Below are 24415 nucleotides of genomic sequence, written 5' to 3'. Positions count from 1 at the left end.
TATGTGTTTTTTTTCTTTTGTGAGTAAAGTAGAGTTACTGTTTATCCTTAGGCACCAGGTTTTTTAATATTTATAGATTTGGAATATATATATTACAAAACAATATACTGTATTTATTTCCCATTAGTAAGTGAAGCAATTTTTGTGAAAAAGGTGCTTCCTCTTAGTGTATGTAAACATTACCACTTGTCAAATTCTCTTTCTCTTTTTTTATGGCAGGAAACCTCCAAAATTCTGTCCGCCTTTGTTGTTCAGCAAGATATTGCTGAAATATAGAATGAACAACTTTGAAATCTTTGTCACTTTCTGAATTCCTGTTTTATTTTTCCCTCGCTTGAATTCAGTGTGCTTTTCCTTGAACTGTTTGCCTTTTTCTCTTTGAATTGAATAATGTGCTAAATTCATATACTGTATGTTATGGTTTCATATTTAATTGTCAACTAATTACTTAATTGCCTTTATATTATTAGTGTAAAATATTGTATTGATTGGTTATTAATTATATATACATTTCTTGGAACAAATAATAGACTATTATCTCCTGGAGAATTGAGGCTATGGGAGAAGTTAGTTCATAAAATTTGAAAGGAGGATTGAGCAAAATTACTTTGCTTTTGATGGTTTCCATTTTTGGTTCCTGTATTGATAGCAGTGCAACCTCACATACGATTCTGCATCATTGTGATAAAATTATTGTGCATAATATTATTATAAACCCTACCATGACCCTCCAAAACATCTTAAATGTAATTTTATAGGAGAGAATGCTCCAGCCTATAGATCACATTGCCAATCTTGTCAAGTACATTTACTCAACATACATGGAGTTACAGCTGAGGACCTTTAAAGCAGCTGCACGAGACTTGCAAAAGATGTGGTTGTTTTAATCATTTGGAGACTGATACTTTAGCTTGCATTAACACACTCCTGAATTATGTACACTCCAGACAATTAAACCCAACCTAAGTTCAGTATGTATGATAAACCACAATTACCCTTCACTGAAAATATTTATAACTGCTCTTTGCCTTGTTTCTTAACTGGTATTGCTGTGTGCTAAGTTGCAACTCATGATCCTAGAACAATTATTTTGCCGCTAACCACTTGCCTTTTTTTAAAATATAGTTGTTCATAGACAACTCAGTCCTTAGGAATATTACCAACCACTTTGGTAGCTACTATGAGCAAATTCTATGATTGATCATAGAGTGCTTTTAATGCATCTTCCAGTTCAACTGTTAAAACTACCAGTTCTGAGAAGGCTGGGTGCTGGATTTCTGCAGGATACTATTTTAGCACTTGAAAAATATTATAATTAGCAATGAGATTATGTATGAAATAGAGAAAAGATTGTTCATTGTGTGTTTCTGTTAATAGTGGAGAGAGAGTATTGTGAGTGACAGTTAAAGCCTCTTTCCAGAAATGTTTATGTGGAGTTTGAATGGAATGTGTGTACGTGCATGCACATGTGTGTATGTGTAATCTTTTTGCTGAGTTTTCCTTCATACGGAATGGGATAATCTTTCATCTGTTCAGAAGAGTGGAACAGATTTGGGTTTTCAAGTACATACTGTATATGAGAATATGAATGGATGATGGCTTGTGCATGCTCTTTTTTCAACATTTCCACAATATATTCAGAACACACACTAGCTAGGCCTATAATTATCAGGAACATTTTTAAAAAAATTAGTAATATAAGTTTACTGAGATTCCAAATTGGGACTACAAAAATCTGCATAAATACTGGTTAGAATTATTTATGCTGTTATTCTAATTTTATAATCTAGTTCTGATAGCCTTATTATATTAGTATGACCTGTTTGTTTGTTTGTTTGTTTGTTTATTATAGATCAAAAATGTAACATTTTGTAACAAATGTAACATAATGCAACCAAAACATTACATTGCTGGTCTACCAATGTAATATGGTAGACCAGAAATGTATGCATCAGATATGATACTCAGATATATAGCTTTTATATCTGCTGATTTGTTTCTTTTCACATTGTCAAACCCATCTTGTCATTCACATGTCATTAAGGTCATTAAGGTCTAAAACTCATCTTGTCCCTGTTTCCTACAGTTCATCTGACTCAGCTTTGTGAAAACATTAGTTCAGGTATCAGATAATTCTGTGTCTTCCTCAGTGAAGGAAACTATAAAAAACTATTTGCATTTAATTCTGCTTTACATATCTTTATCTCAATCATCTCTGCACCCAGCTTTTTTGCTTCTGATATATTTGTAAATTGCTGATCTTAATGCTGAACAATATNTGTTAGGGTGCTGAGAGCCAACGCCTCGTCAATCTTCAAACGCTTCGCCCTCGTTAAGACTGGATTACCAGCAGGAGGGGGCGTGACAAGTTTTGGATACTTGGTCTCAAGAGCAGGCAGACAAAGAAAACCCATTGGTGGAGTCTCCGTCTCCGTACTGAGAAAAGGCGTTCAGGTAAGACCAACGCCCCTTCTCTTTCTCTTTTTTTATGGCAGGAAACCTCCAAAATTCTGTCCGCCTTTGTTGTTCAGCAAGATATTGCTGAAATATAGAATGAACAACTTTGAAATCTTTGTCACTTTCTGAATTCCTGTTTTATTTTTCCCTCGCTTGAATTCAGTGTGCTTTTCCTTGAACTGTTTGTCTTTTTCTCTTTGAATTGAATAATGTGCTAAATTCATATACTGTATGTTATGGTTTCATATTTAATTGTCAACTAATTACTTAATTGCCCTTATAGTATTAGTGTAAAATATTGTATTGATTGGTTATTAATTATATATACATTTCTTGGAACAAATAATACACTATTATCTCCTGGAGAATTGAGGCTATGGGAGAAGTTAGTTCATAAAATTTGAAAGGAGGATTGAGCACAATTACTTTGCTTTTGATGCTTCCCATTTTTGGTTCCTGTATTGATAGCAGTGCAACCTCACATATATATGATTCTGCATTATTGTGATAAAATTATTGTGCATAATATTATTATAAACCCTACCATGACCCTCCAAAACATCCTAAATGTAATTTTATAGGAGAGAATGCTCCAGCCTATAGATCACATTGCCAATCTTGTCAAGTACATTTACTCAACATATAGGGAGTTACAGCTGAGGACCTTTAAAGCAGCTGCATGAGACTTGCAAAAGATGTGGTTGTTTTAATCATTTGGAGACTGATACTTTAGCTTGCATTAACACACTCCTGAATTATGTACACTCCAGACAATTAAACCCAACCTAAATTCAGTATGTATGATAAACCACAATTACCCTTCACTGAAAATATTTATAACTGCTCTTTGCCTTATTTCTTAACTGGTATTGCTGTGTGCTAAGTTGCAACTCATGATCCTAGAACAATTATTTTGCTGCTAACCACTTGCTTCTTCTTAAAATATAGTTGTTCATAGACAACTCAGTCCTTAGGAATATTACCAACCACTTTGGTAGCTACTATGAGCAAATTCTATGATTGACCATAGAATGCTTTTAATGCATCTTCCAGTTCAATTGTTAAAACTACCAGTTCTGAGAAGGCTGTGTGCTGGATTTCTGCAGGATACTATTTTAGCACTTGAAAAATATTATAATTAGCAATGAGATTATGTATGAAATAGAGAAAAGATTGTTCATTGTGTGTTTCTGTTAATAGTGGAGAGAGAGTATTGTGAGTGACAGTTAAAGCCTCTTCCCAGAAATGTTTATGTGGAGTTTGAATGGAATGTGTGTACGTGCATGCACATGTGTGTATGTGTAATATTTTTGCTGAGTTTTCCTTCATACGGAATGGGTTAATCTTTCATCTGTTCAGAAGAGTGGGAGAGATTTGGGTTTTCAAGTACATGTATGAGACTATGAATGGATGATGGTTTGTGCATGCTCTTTTTTCAACATTTCCATAATATATTCAGAACACACACTAGCTAGGCCTATAATTATCAGGAACATTTTTAAAAAAATTAGTAATATAAGTTTACTGAAATTCCAAATTGGGACTACAAAAATCTGCATAAATACTGGTTAGAATTATTTATGCAGTCATTCATAATTTTATAATCTAGTTCTGATAGCCTTATTATATTAGTATGACCTGTTTGTTTGTTTGTTTATTGTAGATCAGAAATGTAACATTTTGTAACAAATGTAACAAAATGCAACCAAAACATTACATTGCTGGTCTACCAATGTAATATGGTAGACCAGAAATGTATCCATCAGATATGATACTCAGATATATAGCTTTTATATCTGCTGATTTGTTTCTTTTCACATTGTCAAACCCATCTTGTCATTCACATGTCATTAAGGTCATTAAGGTCTAAAACTCATCTTGTCCCTGTTGCCTACAGTTCATCTGACTCAGCTTTGTGAAAACATTAGTTCAGGTATCAGATAATTCTGTGTCTTCCTCAGTGAAGGAAACTATAAAAAACTATTTGCATTTAATTCTGCTTTACATATCTTTATCTCAATCATCTCTGCACCCAGCTTTTTTGCTTCTGATATATTTGTAAATTGCTGATCTTAATGCTGAACAATATGCTGCTCAGAATTTTTCCCAAGGATTTGTTTTTATAAATTTGGGTCCTTTGTTTCTCCCCATTAGGGCAAGTCTTCTCTAATAGCTTTCTTGACACAATTCATTATACAGGCATCTGATCTCTTGCACTAGGTTGCACTTTTCCTGCCCTGCAGTAGGCATTTTATCTGAGCTATTATTGTAGTTTTGAATAAACTCCCAATCATCCTTATTTTCTTGATTTCCCTTTTTAATTTCCCTTTCACATTCCTCTACTGTTAAACAACTTCTTCATTTTAGCAAAATACGACTGTCCTGGACTTCTTATAGAAATTTCTTCCTTCTCTAAATATTAGGCTATGTTCTCTTTAATATTAGAGAATCAAATACATGTCATTTCCAAGACATTGAATTTTAATAAAGTAACAAAATGAAAAGTTTTATCAACAGCAGTGTTTTTCATCCTGAGCAACTTAATGATATGTGGACTTCAATTCCTAGAATTTCCTAGTCAGCATGGCCATTGCTAAGAATTTTAGGAGCTGAAGACCACACATCACAAGGTCACCCAAGTTGGGAAATGCTGATTCCCCCTTTACAGCATTTAATCACTGCTGACTGGATGAATCAAATTAGGAGGCTTGAAAATTGCACTGGTGTACTTGCTAAGTTGTGAAAACAGGTTTCTTAGTATTTGGTTGACTGCTCTACGTCAACACAAATGCTGAATAATTATTTTTTCCTTATTGATGCTTGTCAGCTATCTTGGTAAACCTTTACCATTATGTTAAAATAGATCTATTTCATACTAATAAGATAATTTGTGCAGTTATTATCAAGACACATAATTGAAGTTAAATACTAAAGTATTTAAGTATATACTGAATGTATCCACATGTATCTTAAATTGTTGTAAATAGAGCACTTACATTATTTAATTTCTCACTATTTAAATATTATCTACATAATGTTATTATAAAATGTTGATCTTGTCCAATTTAGCTTTGGGACTTCACTCTGAAAGTGTAGAATTGGGCAAGATTAATGAAGTTTATGATTGTGTTTAGCTGCAAACTCTGATTATGGTCTATGTGAGATCTGAGTTATGTTTCCTATTTGAGCGCTTTATTGTTAAGTGCAGTTTTGGAAAGATTACTGATATATTAAACTACAAATTGGGTTCATCCTGAAAACCTGACATAGTTTTGGCTAAATACGTGTATATTACCTACTCAATTGTTAATCAAGTTGGCAAACAATAAATATACAGTATCTGATCAAAAGCTGTAATACATTTTAAAATTAATTCTTTTTCCTTTACAGAAAACTCTTTGCCAAAAACAAAATTACCTGAAGACAGTGTTACATCATCATACAATATACACACAAGCTATCCAGGGCTTACCACAGGAAATGGAATCTCAGACTTACCAGCAGGATCAAAGGAACATGGCAACATGCCCATTATTGTACCATTAATTCCACCACCTTTTATAAAGCCACCAGCAGGTAAATAATTTATTTTGTAATGCTTTTCTTTTCTTAGATAATGCTCTTAAATGTTTTAGAGTTACAAACTGAAAAAAATCAGGAATACAGGTAGTCCTCGACTTATGGCTACAACTGAAACCAAATTTTTTTATTGCTAAGCAAGGCAGTTGTTAAGTGAGTCACACCCCATTTTGCGACCTTTTTGCCATGATTGCTAAGCGAATCACTATAGTTAAGTGAATCATGTGGTTATTAAGGAAATCTGGCTTCTCCCGTTAATTTGCTTGTCAGAAGCTCCCTGGGAAGGTTGCAAATTACAATCCCAGGACCCCCAGGATGCTGCAACCATCGTAAATATAGGCCATTTGCTAAGCACTTAAATTTGTATGATGTGTCTGCAATGGTCATAAGTGTGAGAATTGTTCATAAGTCACTTTTTTCCCAGTGTAATTGTAAATTCGAACATCACTAAATGGATGGCTATAAGTTGAGGACTGCCTGTAGAACAGGGGTAGTCAACCTTGGCTCTTTTATGATCGTGGACTTCAACTCCCAGAATTCCTGAGCCATCCATGCTGGCTCAGGAATTCTGGGAGTTGAAGTCCACGAGTCATAAAAGGGCCAAGGTTGACTACCCCTGCTGTAGAATATTGCAAACTTACAGTCAAGAGAATTTGTTTTGTACTAAACTGCCCCCAGAAAGGCATGGTTTGGGTGAACATCACTGGGGGTGAGGGAGAATCAGAATGTTCTGGGTGTGGTTCCATTCTTTAATCAATGAGTTTTGCATATACCTAACAGTACAGACTGAGTGCGTCAAGTGTGATCATGTGACCACGGGGAGAGGCATCCAGCTGTCAGAATTTTAAATCAGTGTTGTATGTAGCCCTGGGGAGTCCACTGTAACTTTGAGCAGTCACTAGAAGACCGATCATAAGTTGAGGACTGCCTGTACTTACCAAGTCAGAAGAATCCTCTTCTTTAGAACAGGGGTGGACAATGTGACCTTGAATGTTTTTCGATTACAACTGCCATGATCTATTGTCATCTACCATGCTGGCTTGCTCTAAAGAGAGCTGGATATTTTCCACCGATGTATTAACAATGTCTGGTTAAGTCTGCAGATTTATTTAAGGGCACAAATAGACCTACTGCAATATCAGTATTTAATAAAAAGATTTTAAAAAAAATTGTGAAATAATTTAGGAACTGTAGTCTTTTAGGCCAGCGGTCCCCAACCTTTCCGGCTCTGTAGACTGGCAGCAGCGATGGAGAGAGGGGGTAGTTTCACATGTGCGCACGCCACTTGTGCAAATGCAGCTTTGCATGCTCGCCTGTGGCTTGTGCGGCCCAGTTACCAACAAGCTGTGGCCTGGGATTAGATCGTGGCCCAGGGGTTGGGCACCCCTGTTTTAGGTTATAATGAAATTCAGTGTGATCTTAAGATTCAGACTTCTGACTAGAACAGGGTTCCTAAAGCTCTTGCTACCACACTTCCCTTTGGTGTAATCTTGATGTACATAACATCACTAGAAATCCAGAATGAACAAAATGAACAATGAAAACAATACAGGTAGTCTTCACAGAAGAACCACAATAGGGACCATCAGTTCTGTTGCTAAGTGATGTTGTTGTGCAAAACATGACGTGACCCTGCCGCACTTACAACCTCATTTGTCCTGCAGTTGTTGAACAAATCACCCATGGTTGTTAAGTAAGACATCATGTAACTACAACTTGCAATTTTACTGCCGCCTTCTCCATTGACTTTGCTTGTCAGAATCCAGCTGTGAAGCATGCAAATAGCTATCACATAATCGCGGAACGCTACAATAGTCATAAATGCCTACTGGTTGTGAAGTGCTTGAATCTCAAATCATATGACAGTGGGTTTGCTGTGACACTTATAAGTGTAGAACCAGTTATGAACTTACTTTTTCAGCACTATCATAACTATGAATGGTTGCTAAAGAAAGCGGTTGTTAAACAAAGACTACCTGTATAATAAAACTTGAAGAAAGATTGATTATTGCAGCAATAAACAACGTAACAAAAAAGTTCATCAAATATCCCTGGACCCTGTCTGTCCCTCCCCAACTGAGGTATACGTCACAATTTGAAAATATTTGGTTTAGAAGGGCTGGATTTAAAATGACTAGTTCAAAGAATATACGAATGTGAGTAGTTCAGGTTTGTTTTGTTGTACAGGTAGTCCCTGTCTTACAACTATTAGTTCAGTGACTGTTCAATGTTATGACAGTGCTGAACAATAACTTATGACCAGTCCCTGTTGCCGCACCCCTATGATCATATGATCTTGATCTTACAGAGTACAGAATAATAGAGTTGGAAGGGACCTTGGAGGTCTTTTAGTCCAACCTCCTGCTCAAGCTTTATCATTTCAGACAAGTGACTACCCAATCTCTTCTTAAAAGCATCCAGTGATGAAGCACCCACAACTTCTGAAGGCAAGCCCTTCTCACTGTTAGGAGATTTCTCCTTAGTTCTAGGTTGCTTCTTTCCTTGATTAGTTTCCATCACTGTTTTTCTTGTTCTGCCTTCAGGTGCTTTGGAAAATAGATCAACCCCATCCTCTTTATGACAGCTCCTCAAATATTGGAACACTGCTATCATGTCACCCTCAGTCCTTCTTTTCACCAGACTAGACATACCCAATTCCTGCAACTGTTCTTCACATGTTTTAGTTCAGAGTTCTCCAACCTTTCCAGCTTTGTGGAGTAGCGGGGGGGGAGGGGATGGTTTTGCACAAGCAATGGGCAATCACACACTTGCCTACTGCTCACACAAGTGGGGATGTGCCCGCGTGCTCTCGCCTGCTACTTTTGTGGCCTGGTTCCAACAGGCTCAAGGCCCCAGTAGTAGCTTTGTTGCTCTTTTCTGCACTCTTGCCAAAGTCTTAACATCTTTTTTATAATGCGGTGACCAAAACTCAATGCAGTATTCCAGATATGGTTTTACAAGGTTTTATAAAGCGATACTAATACTTCTCACGAATCTTGACGCTTGGCAACCCATTTGCATTTGTGACCAGTTGCCAAGCACTCTGCAGTCACTTGATCACCATTTTTAACCTTCTGTACCAGCTTCCCCAGAAAATCAGTGGGGGAGCCAGCAGGAAAGATTGCAAGTCACTGGGGTAAGTCTCCACCACCTGCATGCTCTCCCCAGCCTCTTGCCTTGCATTGACCTCTTGTGCACCCCCCCACATACTCCCTGAACCTCTCCTGCATCCCTGCCCCTCCCTCCATTCCCTCCTACCTGGCAGCAGCCACTTATCTGCCTGCCAGCCTGGAATTTGAAACTTCCTGCGGGCTTCCCACTGACTTAGCTTGTTGGAAATCCAGTAGGAAGTTGCCTTGTCTAACCACTGTGGGATTCAGTTAATAATGGCAACCAGTTCTGAAGGGATTGTTATGTGGTTATGGTTTATTACCACATTATTTGGCAACAGAAGTTCTGGTCCCAATTGTTGTCGTAAGTTGAGAACCACCTGTATAAAAAGCAGAATTCCAAATTCAAAGATATGTGTGCAGGGATCTGTAAGTGATATTCCCCCTTATCCCCTTATTTGTGGTTTATCTCCCCTCAAGTCTCCTGCTTTCATGTTTTTTTTCATGTTAACATTTACCTTCAGGTTTCCTTCCTTGTATTATTTTGCTTAAGATAGGCAAAGCCATATCTTTGTCAAGGCTAGTTTAATAATAGGAATAGTAGAGGATACATGAAAACAATCATTCATGTTGGAATGGTACAGAAAAACTCTTTTAAATGTTGGACTATGGAGGGGTATTAGAATTTTGAGAAAACATTGGGGTTTTTTTTAATCTTTTTGTAGTGCCCAGTGTAAAATTAGCCTGGTATAAATAATAAATGATGATTTTCATACAAATGACATAAAATGATGATAGCTAAAAGTAGCATGTTCCTATCTTCCATTTTTATCAAATGAAATGCACAATCTGGATTACTTGTTAAAGCCCTTTATGCTAGAGATGTTTAATTTCTGGAAATTTTGAAGCAATATTTCCCTGAGGCTTGGGGCCACAATAAAGGATTTGGTAATTACTATATATATATAAAAAAGTACTTATATTAGTACTTTTTACCATGGGCATTCTGGAGTGCCAAGCAGGGACAAAAGATGAAACAAATATAGTGAGGTTGTGTTGCACGTTTTGTACATCATGTGCATACAGTTAAGGGTAGAGTTTGCATTGTGATATTAATTTAGTGAGTTTGATGAGAACTTGGTTTCTATGAATGCGTTTGCCTTTTGTAGTTGTATAATAGTTTTATTATTTTATAAAATATTTATTTTTGCTCTAGAAAGCGTTAGTTTGTAAAACTGTGTATTGTTTATTTAGACAAGTATGCATTTATTTAGAACATGCTCCTAGTTTTATTGTAAATGGAGCTTCTGCTAAACTCTAAGGAATAGAGCTTATATATTTTTGGCTTTTTAGGAGAAGCGGAAAGGCAAAAGTTGTTGCTGGATACCGAAATCTATTGTGAAACATGCTATTCAGAACTTTGTCCTTCACTAATTTCAGGGGGAAAAAAGTGGCAAAAAACCCCAAAGCTATATAAATACATGCTTCTCTTATTCTATTTCTTTCTTCTTTTAGAAAGAAAATATTAGGAAGTATTACATGCTCCATTTTTCCTGGTTTGGGGAAAGTAAAGGAAACTTCTTTTTCCATATTGTCCCTCTCCGCTTGGTCCTTCATGCACATTTTTTTAAGTACAGTATATTATACCTTCGTTTTGCTAAGCATTGCATATGCTATATATGGGATAGCCGTTCTGCTTATATTTATGCAACATCTAGCAAGTTGCATAATGTTACTGATATAATGCTTTTCCACTAATATTACTTTGGATCCATTTAGTTAGAGTCTTGCTCTAAATTATCTGTGATTTTAAAGGATAAAACCACAACCTTGAATTGAGCCCAGGTAACAACTGGCCACTCAGATTAAAATTTAGAATATGATACGATAATAATACAGTATACAGATTGGCAGTATAATAACATCATTTTACACCATTTGAAGTTGTTCAAGGTTAGTCCCAAACAACATATAATAATTGTCTAGCCACCATGTAACCAAAGCATGGTTATCTTTATGCTTTTCCAACCAGCTTAGGAACTGTTTTAACTGTTGCAGTAAACTGCACTATTCAATTATCTGGATTTAATTTCAGCTTCTTCAAGGGTACTCAGTACTACCTCAACAACTCAGCCGTACTTAGTATAGTGACCATATTAACGACTCTTTGCTGTACTGTAAAATTTTATGTGTCCTCTCTCATCAGGTTCATATATCTATTAAGGGGGCATTATCGATTGGGAGAATGCCATCATTGTTCCTGTATACAAACTGAAAGGTACCAAGAGTGAATGCAAAACATTTAGGGGGATTAATGTGTTAAGTGTGCCTGAGAAGGTGTTTGGCAGAATTCTGCTTGAAACGAGTATGAGAAATGACAATGAATAAAACTTGGGGAATGCAGTGTGGAATTATCTGGGCAGAAGCTGTGAAGACCACATTTTCACTCTTCAGCAGATCATTCACAAATGTATAACTGAAAGAAAAAAAATTATTGTGTATTGATGTTGTTTGATATTGTATGACTTGCATTTGAGAAAGAGAACAGACTTGGATTATGGAATGTTTTGCACAAATATGGAGTTGCTAAAGTAGATAAAAACAGTGGATGAGGGAAGTAAAGCATGCACTGGATAAATGGACTGCTTAGTGAATGATTAAACAGTGAGTAGGGAGTAGGACCAGAATGTGTGATGTTTCTCTGAATGTCTAATATATTTATGAATAAATATGTAAAGTATGTTGATTAGTGATATGAATATGCATATACTTTTATGTGCAGACAGGACCATGTTGTAGGTTGAAAACACAAATGATTTGCAGCTAGTGCTAACTGGACTGTATGAGAGAGGAACATGAAAGTAAGATGAATATATCAAAACCCATAGTAGATAAATTTTGTCAGGAGTGAATAAATGCATATTAGACATACTTGGTGAAAAACTGGAGTCAATTCATGAATTTGTGTACCTTGGTAAAATACTTACTAAAGATGGTAAACTGATGGAGAAGTAATAGGATATAGATAGTGAATGGTTTGTAATCTGTTTTCGGTTATGAATATTTTTTGAAAGAAGTGAAAATGATTCTGCCCATTTTGTTATACATAAGTCAGTGTCTGTTATGTCCAGACAAACATAAAAGCATGCTAAATTCAGAAGGAATAATTAAGAAGTGTCTGTGATTAAAAAAGAAGAAGAGATAGAGTCAAGAATAAAAAGTCTGAAAAGGTTGCAGAATGAATGTGGACTGACTATAAATCGAATGAGCAATACAAAATAGCTACATAGAGATAGTTTGGTCATACAGAAAAAAATGAATAAAGATTACGGTAAATTGTAAAACCGGTTTGTGAAGGAAGCGGGAATGGGTTTTGAGAAAGGATAACACTAAGAAAGTTGTGGTTGAATGGAGTTGATAAGATCCTCAAAAGGAGAGATCTGAAAAATTTAAAGAACAAGAAGTACTGTTTGAAGAAGCCCTGGATATAATGAAAGCAAGGATCTTTATAAGGATAAATCAGATGTGAGGGATCAGAAGTTGAAAAGGCAGGTGCTACTTTTTATCAATGCCTTCTTAAAGAAGCTATGTTTTTTCCTGGGTGGTACAGTAGCCCCACACTTCCAGGAAAATAAGCTTTTGAATTAAAAGCAGAATACCTTCTCCCAGTGGTGGGATTCAGCTAGTTCATATCAGTTCAGCAGAACCGGTAGCTAATTTTTTGTTGCCCAGGCCCAGAATGGACTTCCGGAAGTGGCATCCACACAGAGAATTGGTTGTTCACATATTTGAATCCCACCACTGCCTTCTCCACTCCAAAGCTGTGCTGGAATGTACAGCTGGAGGAGTGGGAGAGGGGAATCTCAGCAATTGCACCATGGTTTCTGAGGGCAACATGTTCCAGAGAAGGGCCCAAGATAAGAGACTGTGCAATCTTTAACTGGTTGGGAGAGGGAGGAAAAATTTTAGGGTAGAATCTCCCAGAATATATCTATTAGGTTAGAAGATAATAGCTTTAATCTGATGAGATTTGGTCTATTATGTATAAGCAAATAAAGAATTGGACTCATTTGGATTTTACTGTGACGTCTTTGGGTTTGGGCCTCACAAAAGCTTCTTGTTGCATCCTATCAGAATCTCAAAGCAAACATTAATTTCTTTGGCTTTCTCATTCTTAATTGTGTGTGTGTGTGTGAGAGAGAGAAAGAGGGGGAGGAGAGAGAGAGAGAGAGAGAGAGAGAGAAAATTGTATAACATTGCTTACTCCTAAAGGTACAGCATGGTAGATTACTTAGGTAGATAGGTAGGTAGGTAGATGTAAAACCGTAAACTATTTTCCCAGATTACCTTTCAATCCAGATGCAACAGAAAAAAATGGATCATTGCCTGGTGATTTGTATAATATTTGACTAGCATCGTACTAGAAATATCCAGACAGTTCCAGACAGAAATAGCCCAACAAGAAAATGGTTCATACATTTCTGAAATGTGGCAGACTCTTCTGTAAATCATTCATTTTAAATAGAAGAGCAGCTAGTGATGGTGTAGAGCGGGAACTCATTGAACATTCTGCTTAATTAAGACTTAAAATGGCACTGCAAACTTTTGATGATTAATTGAAGCATGCATTTGCCTGATGCATATTTAGTTATTATAATGTGATAATTTTATCTTGTTATACAGACAGTTCCCACGGGGAGCATGATTTAACACTGTGAACACTGTGTTTATTGCATTGTTCATTAAGAAACATACAAAGGCTGGTAAACAATAAGGAGACAATAATAACTGTCTCTACAATAGTTTAGTTTTGACCCATTTCCACCTATAAAGTTATAACCTTGGAGTAGGAAATATAACTCGGAACGCCCTGAATAACTCTGAATAATAGAGGCAATCATTTTAATCCTCCAACAGCAAGGGATTTGTGTTGATATTACTGCTCTGTTTACAACAGCACAGATGTTTATTGAGATAAACAGTGCAGATATTTTATTGTTTGTGTTTCCAAAACTGCGTTTGCATTTTTTAACACATGCTGTTCTAAATATGTTTTTACAGCATCATAGAAAAAGTGACAGGTAACTAACAAGATTTTACTCTGGTGTAGTTCGTTTTGAGGCTATTAATATGAAGATTTTATTCTTTCGGCTTGAGGTAAATAAGCTCGTTCTAGATTTCAAGTACACAAAAATGACACTAGTGGTATCACTGGTTCTGAAAAACGTCCAGTGTAATAATTTTAGATTATCTGTATTTTATAAACATTTTTGATACAGGTAGTCTTCCATTTACAACAGTTCATTTAGTGATTGTCTGAAGTTACAATAACACTGAAAAAAGTGACTTATGACTTTTTCATAATTACACCTGTTGCAGCAATTCCATCGTCATGTGATCAAAATTCAGACACTTGGCAACTAAGTCATATTTATGATGGTTGCCGTGTCCCTGGGGTCATGTGATCACCTTTTGCGACCTTCTGACAAGCAAAGTCAACGGGGAAGCCAGATTCACTTAGCAGCTGCAACGATTCACTTCACAACTGTGGCCCGAAAGGTTGAGGCAAAACTCACTTAACACAAAAAAATTTGTGTCTCACTTAGGCACAAAAAATTTGGGCTCAATTGTGGTCATAAATCAAGGACTACCTGTAGTTAGAAGCAAGATAACTGAATATCTCCTGTTCATTTCAATGTATAAACACGATATTTTACGATGAAGGACTTCATTGTTGGAATATTTTTTTCTTGAGGATACATTGGGACATATTATTTTATATAAAAAAAAAGTCAGGCGGCTCTGAAATGTTAGCTAGATTTACAGTTTCATTGACAATTTGACTTATTTCTAAATGAGAAATAATTCCAGATTCCCTTCCGTTGCAGTATAGATTTAGAACTTGTTCCTGCCATTCAGAATATTTGTGTTAAGCATGCTTGGATGCTTAGAAAAAACAAAGGGGAAACAAGTGGGGACAACCCATTACAAAACGCTGCTGGTTGGTCTTGCTGACAATGCCAGCCAGCTAATTGTTTTTTTTTTCCAGGATATTCAACATTCTGTGGCCATTGCATACCAAGATTTTTAATTATTATTTCTGAAAACTTTGGGCTTTTCTTAAGCCTGCTAATATATTCTAATGCTTGCCTAGTTACCGGTGATAATCCTTGACAGGATTAATTAATTATTATGAAGGCAATCCCTTTTAGATTTTCTCCTTCTCTTATCTATAATAAATATAATAATTTACCATGAACATTTTTATGCTCTTTATCTTTCACTGATATCATTTGATTCCAAACAGTTTTTTATTTTGTCTATCTATTGTGTCTGTGATCCTATGTTTTAGTATCAGTATATGAATTGTGTTTTTGCTAATGGAAACATTCAGCAACAAATTACTATAAGATGCATTCTAGGCCAGTGGCCATTATGACCACTTGAATATCTATGGGCAGTAAAGAACAAGATCCAAGAAAACACAAGGCAGACAGTTATAAGCAGTGATGATGTTACCTAGTTGGGTAATGAAATGCCTGCAAGCAAACAGCCAAGCCCAGAGAGCACCAATAAATCCACAGTTAAGAATTGCTAGCTATTGCAATTCAACTGTGTGTTATATTGAAATAGAGCTCATGTTACGGTAGTAGGCCAAATTGTCTGGAGTGGTTTGACAGAAGCATAATTTAGCAATTTGAAAAATTACCTAATAAGTATTTTGCAAGTTTTTCCTTGCAAAATTTCAGTGGTGATTTTAATTATTTTGAAGAATAATTTGTGTCATGACACCATGTCTCATTCTTTTATTTCACTATTTTTCTCATAATTAAATATATGTACTGAGTAATTTAGATTTCTTTTTACTCCATACATACTTCATCTTCATGCCTACCCTATTGCTATTCTATTTTGAAGTAAGCAATCTTATGCAAAGCAGACTACAAAAATAAGGAATAGTAAGGATCAGAAATTAATAGCTGGGGATAAAAGAAAAGAATGTCAGATTCTAGTTTATACCAATACTATACTTAGCCAGAGCTAAGAGTATTTGATATTAATTACTATGGGATGAGATACCTCATCCCCAGTTCTGAATCTGCCTTCTTTCAAAGATCACTCACTAACAACAATAATCCATATACCAGCACTCCATCAGTATAGCCAGATTTTTCGTTTTTCCCCTTTTCTTTTATTTGTTTTAATTTCTTTAAGATTATTATTTAGTTATTAGAACTAAAAATATCATGGGAGTATCCAGCCCACTGAGGCATTAAAAAAGGTCTGTATTAATTGTACAAAGAGACAGACAGGAAGGGCAAAAACAGAAATATAGTTGAATGGAAAATATCAAATAGAAGTAGAAAACCTGAATATTTTATAATTCATATTTTAAAATATTTTATTATTGTATTATTTGGAAGGAAACCAAGTGAGATTATCTATCTATCTATCTATCTATCTATCTATCTATCTATCTATCTATCTATCTATCTATCTATCTATCTATCTATCTATCTATCTATCTATCCATCCATCCATCCATCCATCCATCCATCCATCCATCCATCCATCCATCCATCCATCCATCCATCCTTTCAATTTATGTGGCTGTCTATCTCAGATTTAAATTGATTAAATAAATACATTAGGAAAAAAGCAATTACCATTTGGTATTTTATAGTTGCGAATGAAACTATTTTAGAGTTTAGGCATTATCTACATCAGGGGTCCCCAACCCCTGGGGCACGGCCCACTACTGGGCCTTGAGCTGTTTGGAACCAGGTTGCGGAAGTGGCAATTGAGTATGCACACGCACATCCCCACTTGCATGAGCAGCATCTGAGTGCATGCATACATACTCCACTTGTGTGAGCAGCATGCACGTGTGCTCGCCGCTCATGCAGATGGAGCTACAGGTATGTGTCCGCTACTCACACAGACCCATCCCCTCTCCCTACACCCTCCTCTGCCGGTCTGCAAAGCTGGAAAGGTTGGGGAACTCTGATCTACATAGTAGGTCTATTGCAAATCGGGTCTTAACTTAGTGTCTAGAGGGGGCTGGATCATTGCCAGCCTGTGCTAGAGTAAGGAAGAGTGTTACATGGAGAGCTGTGAGGAAAACACAGAGCTTCTTCAGGTCAGTAACAAGTGGCAGAGCATGTGGGGACAGGCAAGTGGTGATCTCTTTTTCTTCCTTATGCTACTTTTTTCCTCCAACATGAGAAGTTAGAAGCAGCATCAGCATCTTTCAGCTCACCCTGCTAAACTTGAATTAGGAGAACAGGCAACCCAGCACAAGGACAGAATGGTGACCCTGCCAAGCAGTAGGGACAGGGAAGCACTCCTGACTTGGTCTCTGCTAGTGGAAACCTGATTGGCCCTGGCCTGAGCTGTGATGACACCTTGATGCAGAGTTAGGAGATGAGCAAATATGGGATTCAGATACGTGAACAACCGGTTCTCTGTGTGGATGCCACTTCCTGAGCCCATTCTGGGCCTGGGCAACAAAGAATTAGCTACTGGTTCTGCCGAAGTGGTGCGAACCGGCTGAATTCCACCACTGAAGCTGTTGCCCTACTTTGGGCCATTGCTTGCCTCCTCTATTTGTCACTAAGGAGCAAATCATCCAAATACCGCTTGTGAGCTGTGAGTGAGACCCCTGTCATAAAATAATGGGTGTTCATTTCTTCAGAGAGTCTAGTTAGCCTAAAATTCCTAAGTAATTATTTATTTATTTATTTATTAATATATATATTATTGATTTTTTTAAAACTAACAACCTGGTGCTTTGTAAACAGCATGTTGTCTGGGTTCACATTTCACAACAATCAATAATAGTCAATTTCTATCATATCGTACTCTACATAACAGCTTTCCTTGATTTTCTCTTCTTTCCATATTGTTCTCTTTTGCAAATGTTAGGTTAATACAGTTCTTAGTATTTTAGTAACAAAGAGGTTAAATATAAACATTTTTCTAACATTTATCCAATTAGTAATAGCATCAATATAGAACTTGTTTTCTAGTTAGTCCTCTTGGTTGCGTTATATGTCCTGTTTTCAACATTCTCATTTAGACTTTTTCCCCACAAAATTGAAATCATTTTTATCTGTTAAGATTTTCTCAAAGTTGATTTAGGGTTCAATATCTAAGCTGTTTCCCTCACAGGAATCCTCCCAACAATTACATTTCTCATATCATAAAAAAATACAATACGACTCAAAATAAGAAAGAAGAAAAAGAAAAATATATCTCTCTCAAACTAGAATTCATTTATATCCCCCATTTTTTTTCATTTTTTAACTCTATTCCATTCGATATTTATTAATTAAGTAATCCATGTTATATTTTAACCATATTAAAACAAATGCTTAATCTTTAAAAATTGCTTCTGATAGGTCCAATCTTCTAATCCCTTGAATCTGATTTTAATTTTTTTCTTTCACCAAACAGCTTTTCTCATCCATCTATTCCACTTAGTTAAAAAGTCTTTCCATTTTCTTGTGGATGTTGTTAAGAATGGGAGAGATAAATCAGTTAAGATGTTGATTTCTTTCTTTTTTTTTTGTCAAGTCGTAGATTTTTTTGGTCTCTGTAATCCATTTTGTCAGACTTTTCTTCTTATCTTCAGCTTTGTTTTGTGATTCTGGGGTCTGGACTATCTCTTCCAGTTCCGGTGCTTCAGTCATGTCTTATATGTTTTCCTCCATTTGTGTTAAATCACAATTCCTTCCATTGGTAGATTCTTTCATTTTCTGAAAATTCTTATGTTGTGAAATTAACGTAAAGATACGTTCATTTATGTCATCAAATTTGTTTTTAATCTCATTGTGGTTTAGATCCATTGTTGTTTGGATTAGTTGCAACATAGTGAGCATTTCCTCCTGGAAAGTATTTGGTTTTTCTTGACAAGTTCTTTTTGCAAGCTCTTGAAATTCCATAATAGCTAGAATTCAATTTTTTTTCTTTCTCTGAAAATAGTTTTAAGGTCACAGTCAATAGGTGTTTATCATCCAGGAAGGTCAGTTTATATTTTTTCAATTATAATCTTTGCTTATTGTGGCTGGCCCAGAATGTTTTGTTTAGCTCTTTTTAAAGATCAAAGAAGTAGGTTATCTGATTCTGGGCATCCTGCCAATACTTATAACAAAGCAGCTAAAGTTATATATTCTCTTCCGCCACTAGATGTCAGCAAAAGTATGTTTTTGTCCCCCTTAATAGTTTAATTCTCTGCTTCCTTCCATGGGAGGGTGGAGCAAAGCTCCCTCTCTTTTCATTTTCGGAGGGTTTTTTGCTTCTTGGGGTATCTTTTCCAAAAGTTCAGGATATAGAGTAGGAGAGAGAAGATCAAATTTCTCATCCAGTTTCAGCACGCTGTTCACCGATGTTCTAGTGAGTACTTGTGGACTTCGGCTGCAAGTAGCTTGGGCTGGTTACCGAGGTAGGACCAGCCTTTCTCCTGTCGGGTTAGAGGGAATTTCCCGATCGAACGGAACAACCACCATCATTCCCGAATCGCTGGGGTGCCCCTCTCTCTTCACCGCCTCTTTGGGGCGGCTTTAGACTCATTTAAGGTCCCCTGGCAGAGTGAAAAGAGCCGCGGGAAGCAGAGTTTTTGCAATTCTGCGACCGTGCGCTACCAGGCAAAACCGAAAGTCCCTAAGTAATAATTTAGCTTCCCTTCACTGCATGCAAATAGGATGGCATTTACTAATGCAGTTTCACTACTTTCGCTATAAATGTTCAGTCTAACAAAACTGATAAAATGGAAATGAGTTTATAATCATTATAAGCAGATAATGCTGATGTTACTGTCTGGAACTATAATAGTTAAAGAGGCATGGGAATAAATATAAAAAGTCCAAGGCTTTCCCAAAATGCTAAAAGCTCTTAAAGTTGCAACATGCTCTATTATTTATAAAATAGCTGTACTTTCCATTCAGTTAAACAAGAAGGGATTCCTGGTCATCTGCTTTAGAAATTAGCAGAAAATCCAAAAGGTATAATGGATGTTTGACACAATGCTTCCTTTGGTATATAAATACCGTCCTTGTCCTTTTGTTGCAGAAGATGATGTATCAAATGTACAAATCATGTGTGCCTGGTGCCAGAAAGTGGGACTCAAACGCTATTCTCTGAGTATGGGGAGCGAAGTGAAATGCTTCTGCAGTGAAAAATGTTTTGCAGCTTGCCGGAGAGCATACTTCAAAAGAAACAAGGTAAGAGAATAGGATTGTAATGCATGCACAATCTGATCCTAAACAGTATTTTAAATAATATTTTAATAGTATGTATTTCTTTCTTCTCTTTTCACCCTTTTCAATCCTGTTTCTCATGTGCATTTCCTTCTGAGCTACCAATACATTTAATAAAACATACCCTGTTATCAGTTGCTTATCAGTTAGGCATTCTACACAGGTAGTCCTTGACTTACAACCATTTCTCCTAGTGATCATTACAACAGCACTTAAAAGAGTGACTCATGACTGGTTTTCACACATACGACCATTGCAGCATTTCCATGGTCATTGACCAAAATTCAGCCACTTGGCAACTGGCATGTACTTATGACTGTTGCACTGTCCTGGGGTCACGTGATCACAAAATCAATGGAGAAGCCAGATTTACTTAACAACTGTGGCAAGAAAGATCATGAAATGGGACAAACTCACTTAACAATTGTGTTGCTTAGCAACAAAAAATGTTTGGCTCAATTGTGGTTGTAAGTCAAAGACTACCTGTATTCTATAAGGGCCAATGTATTGCCAGATAAAGCTATTCATGCTGGATTATATAAGAGCTACACATATTCTAATTACATTTACAGTCTTGTAAATCTTGTTGCCAACACTGGTAGAATCTTAAAATTAATGCTTTCAAAGCAGCAGGAATACAAATCTTATTCAGAGGTATGCTAGATTACATTACTAAAAAATGTGTTGCTTCAGCTGACAACAGGATTAGAACATTGATTCTGAGGGCTTTTGTAATGACTTGAGTTGACTGAAATTTATGTTTTCTCTCATTAATTAATTTAGCACATTTTTAAACATTTCATACATTTTTGTTTATTCATAACTAGTCTAGGGACTATTCTGAAGTATGTAATATTTCATTTTGCCTTGAACTGAAATGCAGGTTTAATATTCACTAATAAAACTTATGTTTTAAGGTTTATTTAAAGCAATGGGAATAGTTTTCATTTACATATAGTTAGAAGCCAAGGGTTTGAAATAAAATTTATTCCACATGCTATAACCAATATTAATAAATGATGAGGCATCATTTATTAGTATAAAGCATATATAAATGAATCATTGAATCAAATTGCATACCTTTATTATTAATAGAAATATGATTTGTAATTGCTGCAATCAAATTTTTATGGACCCTCTAATACTTTGATAGAAGCTTTAATTGCATCTCAATGTTTGTCATATCTATAATCGCGGGATCACTCTGAATTTTAATTGTGTTTACTGATAGTGGACATAAAAGGAGCATAAAGCAAATATATTAGTCTGTTGAGGTTTTGATACTGTTCTTCAATTAGATTTCCAGAACAAGTTACATCACAGAATGACCAATCAAAGTAAAAATATAAGTTAAACATATTTTTACTGTTTATAACATGTATAAAATTAAATTGTTATAATCTAATCAAAAAAGGGAAAGGGAAAGAAGAAAAAAGTAATAAGTGGTTGAATAAGTAAATAACTTTTTAAAGTATTTGCTTTAAAAGTCGGAATAAGGTAGTAGTTCTGAATTAGTAATCGGACAAAACACTTCAGAGCCATACGATCGTTTGTAGGAAAAAAGCTGTAAAACTAAGGAGAAAATTTGTGTAAGGAAAAGTAATGAAAAAAAAATACTTTAATACAATCATTAAATAAAATGATTCCTATGGAAGGGCTATCTGAGCTGGGCTGCAAAAACCTATTTGATCATGAGATGTCAGTAAAGAGAAACAAAAAAATTATCCAACTGCTCTCCAGTGGTTGTCAGGGTTTTACGGTCATTGAAGAGCATTAAAAAAAAATTCCAAATACTAGGAATATTTGTATATTTGAAATTAATATTTATTTATTAATTTTATTAATTTAATTTATATCCCGCCCTTCTCCTTTCGGACTCAGGGCTACTTGAAATGATATTTAAACATATGTTATAAATAGTGTTCAAACTGACTTTAAATAAAGTAGGTAGACCAGAAAATTACAGTAATCAAATCTAAAGGAAATGGAGTTAAATTTTAATTATATCTTTTGAAGGGAGGAATGAAATGTGTTTTGAAAAATTAAATTGAAAATATAAAAATAGAAATATTAAAAGATAATTGTAATTGACTGAAAAACTGCTGATTTAAAAGCATTAAGTAGAATGCAGTGAAATAAATGACAAGATTTTCTAGGTATCCCAACCGTAAAGCCCTCTTTTTTTTATTTTTTAATCTGTAATTCTGGTCTGTGACTGTAATAAAAAAATCTTCTTCTATCTATTCCAAAGCACTCTTAATAAAATCAGGCCCTATGTTAGCTGTTTGAAAACATTTTACATAAGAAAGGCTGTTAAATGATTTGAGTCCACTTTACTCTTGTTCTTCAAGCAGTGGTGGCGTTTTCTTTTAAGAGCTAATCCCTTTCACTAAATTAACCAGTAATATGTCACTTTCTCAAACACTAAAACAAATCAATAAATAACTTTTTAAAAAAAAACAAATGGAAAGCAAGCCATTCTTTAATTCTACCTTTTGCTCCATAACTTTCAAACACCATTCTTTTCTTAAATTTAATACTTGCAAATTGTAGTTTAAAAAATACCTCAGGAATCAGATGAAAGAATTAGTATCATGAGCAATTTAACCTTCTTGTGCTTGCATTATATTATTTTGCCAGAAATATTAAATGCATGCAGTTTTTGCTTTTGGATCCATGTAGGTAGATATACACAAATTTTCAATCTATTCCTGGATTGAAAATATTCCCACTGTGTTTGATCAGATAGGTGTATAATTGAGTTTTGAGATAATGAGAATTAGATTATAAAATATAAAGGACAGGATGCAAGATGCCCTGATTAAAATTACTTTTCATTAGGAGATTTAAAAAATAATAATTTTACGATATGAGTAGAAACAATCTTACTAGAGATATTCTACAAAGTAGAACATTTAATAACAAAATATTTCCTGAAGCCACTGTTTATGTGTTTGTTTATTTGTAACATTTATATGCTGCCCGAGTCCAGTTATCGGCTGTCGCAAATATTGCTCTTCTGGGAAAGGTGATCAAGAAAATAGCATCATCATAACTTCAGAAACATTTTCATGATGCTAGTCCATTTGAACAGGAGCTTTGGCAAAAACATTAGCACTGAAATGTATTGCCTTAGTGGAGGGTGTGAATGAAGCACTTCTACTGAATAGAATTCATTGCCATTCCCCATGGTGTCTTTTTGGATTACCTGGCTGGACTTGTGGACTCCGTGTTATAGATTAAGTACGTAGGTAAGTACAGTTTATTGTTGACATTACATGTCAACAATAAATGCATAATGCAGAGAATGAGAGAGAGAGAGAGAGAGAGAGAGAGAGAGAGAGAGAGAGAAATAAAATTTTAGCAAACTTACATTTTGTCCAAAGTTCCACTACAGCTACTCCTCGACTTACAACAGTTCATTTAATGACCATTCAAAGTTACAACGGCACTGAAAAAAGTGACTTACGACCATTTTTCACAGTTACAGCCTCCAACATCCCCATAATCATGTGATCAAAATTCAGATGCTTGGCAACTTCTTCATATTTATGATGGTTGCCGTATCCCAAGGTCATGTGATCACCTTTTGCGGTCTTCTGACAAGTTGAGTCAATGGGGAAGCCACATTCACTTAACAATCATGTTACTAATTTAGCAACTGCAGTGATTCACTTAACAAGTGAGGCAAGAAAGGTTGTAAAATGGAATAAAACTCACTTAACAATTGTCTCGCTTAACAACAGAAATTTTGGGCTCCGTTGTGGTCGTCCATCGAGGACTACATTAATGTGACTAAATGCTGTGTAAAACTAGCCCCAGACTACAACCCAACTAAAGATCTTGAAGGTTTGATTGCTACATATTTTAAATTGTTCTGATTTTAAAAGACAGCAAAATAGAAATGGCCACTTGATCACTAATATGAGAGAAGACATCTGCTAGTAAAAATTCTGCCACTTTTCAATCCATGAAGTTGTCAGTAATTTGGCTGTGTGCTTTCGTCTTAAT

General features: G+C 35.5%; 1 protein-coding gene across 1 annotated transcript in view; it reads left to right on the top strand.

Moving 5' to 3' along the window:
• Positions 1–20417, top strand: part of LOC107288289 (sine oculis-binding protein homolog) — a 49693-nt gene extending 29276 nt beyond the window's left edge. Inside the window, exons 3-4 of the mRNA XM_015816887.1 lie at positions 5848–6033; positions 20217–20417. Of these exons, the coding sequence (XP_015672373.1) occupies positions 5848–6033; positions 20217–20380 (350 nt within the window). The 3' untranslated portion in view covers positions 20381–20417. The remainder of the gene's footprint in view (positions 1–5847; positions 6034–20216) is intronic.
• Positions 20418–24415: the final 3998 nt, after the last annotated feature.

Source organism: Protobothrops mucrosquamatus, unplaced genomic scaffold (genome assembly GCF_001527695.2).
Source record: "Protobothrops mucrosquamatus isolate PMUCROS unplaced genomic scaffold, P.Mucros_1.0 scaffold518, whole genome shotgun sequence".
NCBI lineage: Eukaryota > Metazoa > Chordata > Lepidosauria > Squamata > Viperidae > Protobothrops > Protobothrops mucrosquamatus.
The sequence above is the reverse complement of the archived record's forward strand: the minus strand, read 5'-3'. Positions and strand labels throughout refer to the sequence as shown.